The sequence below is a fragment of the Primulina eburnea genome, chromosome 1, assembly GCF_022965805.1.
Source record: "Primulina eburnea isolate SZY01 chromosome 1, ASM2296580v1, whole genome shotgun sequence".
Taxonomy (NCBI): domain Eukaryota; kingdom Viridiplantae; phylum Streptophyta; class Magnoliopsida; order Lamiales; family Gesneriaceae; genus Primulina; species Primulina eburnea.
Window position 1 is genome coordinate 4,084,686 of NC_133101.1, and position 7,243 is coordinate 4,091,928.

At 32.6% G+C, this 7,243-nt stretch overlaps 1 protein-coding gene across 1 annotated transcript; it reads right to left on the minus strand.

Moving 5' to 3' along the window:
* Nucleotides 1-711: 711 nt before the first annotated feature.
* LOC140823032 (disease resistance protein RGA2-like) lies at nucleotides 712-4,341 on the minus strand. The gene has a single exon (XM_073184108.1). It carries the CDS (start codon nucleotides 4,199-4,201, stop codon nucleotides 818-820), a length of 3,384 nt encoding a protein of 1,127 aa, XP_073040209.1. The 5' UTR covers nucleotides 4,202-4,341; the 3' UTR covers nucleotides 712-817.
* Between the last annotated feature and the right edge of the window lie 2,902 nt (nucleotides 4,342-7,243).

The following is a 7,243-nucleotide window of genomic DNA, read 5'->3' on the forward strand; positions in this document are numbered from 1 at the left end:
TAATGTAAAAAATAATTAAATAAATGACAGTTAATAAAATTGACATAGTAAATAAATTATAATAACATCAGCAAAATATTCTGTATAATATATATTTTGAATACGTTATACACACACACACAGAGGCACGCATTATGAATAAATAGTAATTATAAGAAAGAATTAGTATTTTTTTCAAACTAAAATTTTAATGTTGGTAAAGAAAATATGATTAACATGAAATTTGATTTGAAAAAAAAAATTCAGTTTCCGTGGTAAATATATGTTTAATATAATTGATATATTTGTTTTGGATCGAATTATTAACAATATAAAATCAAATTAAACTCGAATACCCTGACACTAAGACAACGAGAAGAACACGAAAGATCATTAATGTTATGGAGAAATGGGATGTCAATTAAATAAATATATTGCCGATAATGGTAGTTTTTCAAATAGATTAAAATTTTGAAATATTCTAAATAAACTTTAAAAACTCACATATAATAAATTAACCGTTAATAATAATTATAAGAATATGACTAAAATTAAGAGAAGCTCGGCATTGACAAGTAGTACTTAAAAAAAATTAAAGAATGAATAAATTCAACTGTCCAAAAATAAAGCGTTAAAACCTGATCGGTGCTCACATAAATGTACACGACACAAATAACTACACATATCATTTCATATATTTTATCTGTATAAAAAAGGAAGCACAAGGGGATATCACCGAATACATATCATTTCATGAGTAATGTGTACAGTACATGTCTCATTTTTCTCATTTCATATATTAGGCAACCCTTTGATTTCTCGCATCTTTAGGCTGAAATCAGACTTCATTGTATATTTGGGGAATATGTGAGATTTTAGGCCAATCCTCACCCTTTGATCTCTCGCATCTCTTCGCCAAAACTGGACTGCATGAAACATCAAGCACCGATAGTGATTTTAGATTCCCGAAACTATCTGGCAATGACGTCAAATTTCTACAACCCGTAAGAATAAATGTTGACAATGACTGAAGATTCCCGATCCAGTCAGGCAAGGAACATAATCCAGAACAAAAACCTATCCTCAACTTTCGAAGGGCACTCAATTGTTGAATGCTCTCTGGCAAACATTTGAGCTCTGGACAACCAATTATCGCCAATTCATGGAGGCTACTGACGGCTCTTTGTAGCGGCGGCCCAGATAACGGATCCAATTTCTTGCAATGTAAGAATGTCAAGGATCTCAGGGAAGACATATTTTCCAAAATAGCTGCCGGAAATGATCTAAGGCTATCGCACCAAAAGAATTCCAATTCGTCTAGAAACTTGAGTCCTTCCGGTGGATATTCAAGTTTTGTGCAGGAATCAAAACTCAACTTCTTCAGAGCACATTGGTCATCCAACATGATTGATAGACTCCTGAGATTAGAACACTCCTTGATTTCCAATTTCTTTAGATTCTTTTGAGCGCTCACTAAACCTCCTGGAAGGAGACTAAGTTCATCAGCATCATCGATTAAGCGAAGTGATTCGATTGAAGTAGCAATCATGGATCCAAGGATTGCTGGGTTGGTGTGTACATGGAAATCTTTAAGAACTGGTAGAAAAGGCAGTCTGATCAATTTGGGGCATTCGATTATGCCTAGATATTGTAAGCGAAGAAAACTCTCATGTGAATTTGGTATAATCCATTCCTCCAAGTCCAGCATTGCCAATAACCGGAGATGTGTCAATGCAACAAATGAACTTTTTCCATCGCCACACCATTCAGTACCCAGTCTTCTTACAGTATCCAATCTAACAAGTTTAAGAATCTTCAGAGCTGGAAGTTTCCCGAGGGGTGGAAGGTGTTCACATTTTTCACATCTTTCCAAAGTGATTTCACTTAGATTAATAAACGCTGGAGCAGACATCCAATTTGGAAACCTCGAACCTTGATATGACGAAATGCAGATCTGCTCTAGATTATGATGTGGTTGGATATTCTCTAGAGTCGCTTCGAAATGTTCCCTGGTGATCTTGTTTGCTCCACTTGCCCAAGATAAATTCAAAGATGCCAGGTTCCGCTTCGTAATCATGTTGGCGGCTTTGATGTCTTCTAGGTTTCTCACATTTTCAAGTCCTCTTATGCTCAACTCCCCTCCAAGATTTAATTCCTTCAGCTGGCTGATTTGGTGTGCCGAGTCTTCACCCACGATGAAAATGCTTAGTCTTTGGAGGGAAGTTAATTCTCCAAGTCCAGGTGGCGTGCAGATAAGTGAATCAGGCCTATCAATTTCCACAAACCAAAGATTTTTCATGTGTTTCAAACCTTCAGGCAACTTGCGAAGATCGTTTGTATTGTTAAGTTTCAAGGTCTGAAGGTTGTGGAGTTGAGTAATAGATTCAGACAGCGTCCTGAGCTCACCGCATGACATTGAAAGGAACCTAAGATGTTTCCATTTGTCAACAAAACTCCGAAAATTCATTATCCTGCAAAATCTCAAGTCCAACACTCTTAAATGTTGTTGGTTTGAGAGAAAGGAGAACAAAAATCCTCCACGTTTAACATCATCAGCATAAAGATTCATGTTAATAAGCGAGTGTGCAGTATTCATGCTTAGTGGTTGGAGCTCATCCCTTTTCTTTTTAATAATCTGAAGTGACCGCGGATCACATGACAAGTGACGAACTCTAGGTGGAATTTTCTGCACATTGCCATCCACCATCCTGTAAGTTTCTCGTCTCATGACCGATTCTGCCAAATCATGCATTAGATCATGCATTTTACATCTCATTTTCCCTATCTGGTGTTTCTCGGCATCTTGGAAAAATGATCTCCGAACCAGTTCTTCAAAGATCGATTGGCCAATGAGATACAAGTCCTTTTGGCCTTCTTCTTGAAGGAAGCCGCTTGACATCCATAGTTGTATTAGCTCGTCTTTATCCATCCAATAATCCTTGGGAAATACGCAACAATAAGAGAAACATTGCCTCATTTGTGGAGATAAATTGTCATAACTCAACATCAATACAGGAAAGATGTCGATTCCATGAACCGGTGTTTCAATTTCTTTAACTGCCAACCATTCGCTTTCGTGGCTTTTAAATCGCATCAAGCTCCCTAGAGCCTTTATAGCCAAAGGCACACCGCCACATTTCTTCACTATCACCTCACCAATTCCGACTAGGTTTTCATCTTCTGTTCTACATGCAAATGCTCTTCCCTTGAATAAAGACCAAGAATCGGCATATGATAAATAGCCAATTCGGTGTGACATGATTTCAGCTGTAGCCATCATTCGAGCAATTTTTTCATTTCGAGTTGTTACCATTACCCCACTGCCTTTTGACCCACATCTTAACGCTTCTTTAAGAGGATCCCACAGACTTTGGTCTTCATTCCAAACATCGTCCAAAACTAGTAAAAATTTATTTCCCCTCAACTTCTCTTGAAGAAGACGCAGCAATGGATTTAACTCAGTGAGACTACAGCCAACTCCTAGTACATCTTCTAGAATTGCTTTAACCAGCCTCTGCAACCTGAAATCTTCCGAGACACAAACCCAGATTCGCAACTCAAAATGCTTCACAACCCTTTCATCATTATAGACCAGTTGGGCGAGTGTGGTTTTCCCGATCCCTCCCATTCCCCACACAGCACAGACAGAAAGATCATCTTGATCAGCCATGTCATGGATCAGTTTCTGGACTAACATTTCCCTCTCCTCATCTCTTCCGAAAATCTCCGATTCGTTCACCAAGGAACTGGTCTGTCGGCTCTCTACGACTCCAACTTGATTATTCATAACACCCTCCCTCAACTCGAACTTATGTCTCTCATCCGCTATATCATTTAATCTTCCCCTTATATCTCTCACTTTTCTTGCTATTTCAACACGAAATAACAACGGGTTTCTTTTCGAGAAAAACGAAGTTAGATGTCCGTGCTTACCTCTTTCGGAATTAAATCTCCGTCTGAGGCCCTTGGTGGCGATCAGGTCCAGCACGTCATCAGCATCATAGGCAACATCCTTGAGCTTTAGCAACCAATTCTGCAGCACCAAATTGTTTCTTTGCTGGACTTCAGCATCTTGGATCACAAGTTGGATTGTGCTAAATACACTTTCAAGTCTCCTGAGATCATCCTCCAAGCCCTGAAGGAGCCCAACACCTCGCAGCGATGCTTTGTTCAAGTTTACAATTACTGTGTGCATAATCGCCGAAACAAGTGCTTCTGCCATATTTCAAAGCTCAAGATTTTCAGAAGGAAAATTTCTGCGAAAAAAGTGAAATGAAAGGAGTCTAGATTGACATCTAAAGACGAATTGTCGAAAAAGTTGTTTATTTTTTATTTTATCAAGGCTCCACATGCTCGTTGTTCCATTATTGAGTTCCTACTATTTGGTGTTGATTTGTATTTTAATTTTAAAACAGTGTGATAAATTTTCTGATGTCCAATGAAAATCCCCAAAAAAATGATAAATACTATTGGGAAAGTGAAAAATTATGACAAAACTTCTATATTTGTTTTACATATTTTATACAAAATATGAAATAGATTCAAAATCTTTTTTTTTTAGGAAGAAATTTATGAAAACATAATTTTTTTTGTTCTCAATTTCACATGAAAAGATATCATGGTCTAGTTTATTTTAATAGTAGGTATCTTGTAAAACGGTTAATTTTATCTATATTTCCAATAAAAAAGTTATATTTTTGACATAAAAAATAATATTTTTTTATGAGTGACTTCAGTAGAAAACCCGTCTTACAAAATTCATCCATAAAACTATGGAACAAGAATTTTTATTTTATTTAAATACATAAATCCAACCTACTGTACATGAATTTGTTTTCTTTGATGCTTAAAATTTATTGCGCCTTTTTAGCAATTATTATTCCTTTTTTTTTGTCTTAAAAGTCTTGTAATGTTCATATTATATTAAAAGAATAGTAAAGCGAAACTGACAAGTTTTCACCAAGTCCTCAGTATTGTCTTAAATAAATATTAATTAGCTGTACCACATTATATATATTTGCGTTGTTTGATAGTAAATATAATATTTTATTTTGAAATGCTTAATTTCATAACTATTTTTTTGATAGTAAATATAATATTTTATTTTGAAATGCTTAATTTCATAACTATTTAAGAATAGATTGTAATAATTACCGTAAAAAAAAAAAAATAGATTGTAATTATCGATTTCAATATAATTTCAAGCTCAAGACAGTATTTCAAAAAGGGAAAATGTGTTTTTTCTTTTTCCATAACTTGTTTTTTTAGTCCACTGGCTTATCAAATTTTGGTTTTGATGCAATTATTTCTAAATTTCGATTAATTCGGTTCATCAACCATCAAAATATTCGATTTTCGTCGGAAAACGCTAATTAGGTAGTGACAGACATAGAACTTGTTAAAAAAATTGATTTGTTTGATTTTTTTTTTTTATATTAAGTTGTTTCCAAGTAAATTGATTTCCCATCAAAATCAAAATATAATATATATAAGATATAAAAACATGTCAAAAAATTTTAAAAATAAAATTATTATTTTATTTTTAATTGTCAAGTCATTCTCCCTTGAAATTTAGTATATTGCCTATTCTTTCTAAATAACCTCTGCGGAAGTAATGTATTATTGCCGATTTTATTACACAAATAATATTTTACATTATGAATAATTATTTTGGACTACTTACTCAACAAGAGAGTTAATGTGTTTCTATTTCTAACCCAAACTATTTTTAACTTCCTAATAGACATACGAACATTTGTTTATTGAAATGATTTGTTTTGGAGGTAAGAAATGTAGCAAAAAACAAAATAAATCTATAATTATATATTTTTAAGCATGAGCGTGATAAATACGTTGGTTTTTTAGTTAATTTTAAATATTACCTCCGTCTAAAATATAAAAATCGCATTTACTTTTTTATTTATCCCAAATACATAGTCCATTTTCATATTTAATATTATTATTTTTACCAATCTATCACCATCAATAAATACATTAACTATTTTTAACATATTTTTTATCTCATTAAAACATTCATTAAATATGTGTAAAATTTGAAATTTCCATCTAAAATTTATTTTTCCAAAAACTTTCTTAATCTTTACAAAAAACTAAATATATGAGAAAAATGTAGTAATAGCTTTTAAAATGATTAAATTTTTAGAATATTATTGTCACGTCTGATACAGGAGTTAGTCGACACTGTCATTGTTTTTGTACGAGATATGCATTCACTGTTACAAATTTGTTACCAAAACACCTGATGGGTTTAATTGCACGAATTCTGTGAAGCTGGATATAAAGATCGTCCAAGGTACTGTATTATGATCAACTGTAGATGCTTAAATCAAAAGATTTAATTATTGTGTATACTTTCTTACAAGTGATTTTCTAGTAACCAAACGAACTCAAGAGAAATGTTACCGATAATTAGAAAAGAAAGACTCGAAGCATCAACGAAATACAAAATGATGATAAGAATAAAACAAACGCAAAAGAAAAAACAAAGCCACAGAAAAAAGTTATTTAAGTTCTTGACTTTTCATGATGAAGAAGGCGCAACAATGGATTTAACTCGGTGAGATGTTACGTCTTTTAAAATTGCTCTAATTAGCCTCAGCAAGCTGAAATCATCTGAGACACAAACCCAAATTCGCAATACAAAATACATATGTACTCTTATAAAACCAGTTGGGAAAGTGTCTTTTTCCCGATCTCACACATGTACTCTTATCGTATATATTTTCGATGTCTTAAAATATATGAGTGATGTAACATGTATATCAAGTATTTGTGTATTTGTACATCAATTATTACACTCATTTTGCGATGAACAAACGATCATGTAAAAACCAAACAATTACAACATACTTTTCTGGAAGTCATTGTGTAACAAAAAAAAAAAAAAAAAACTCATTTATTAGTTATTCAACAAACTAAATATTAAACATATTTTCAATTCACCATAAACAACACTTTAATTGTCATAGTAGTTGGTTTTTTTAGTAGAAAATTAAAAATATCATTTCACTTAAATAAATTCTTACTCGAATTAAAATTTATTTATTATTATTATTATTAAGAATCTCTATAATATATTTTTATAACTGAGACAAAAAAAAATATCTTGATCTATTTTTTTTGCCATTTTATAACTTAAATTATAGTTTAGTCTCTCGTTAATTTTTTCAATTATGCTATGACCTTTGTTTGATTATAATTATTTCAAATTGCAGTATGTCTCTTCATTAATTTTTATAATTAT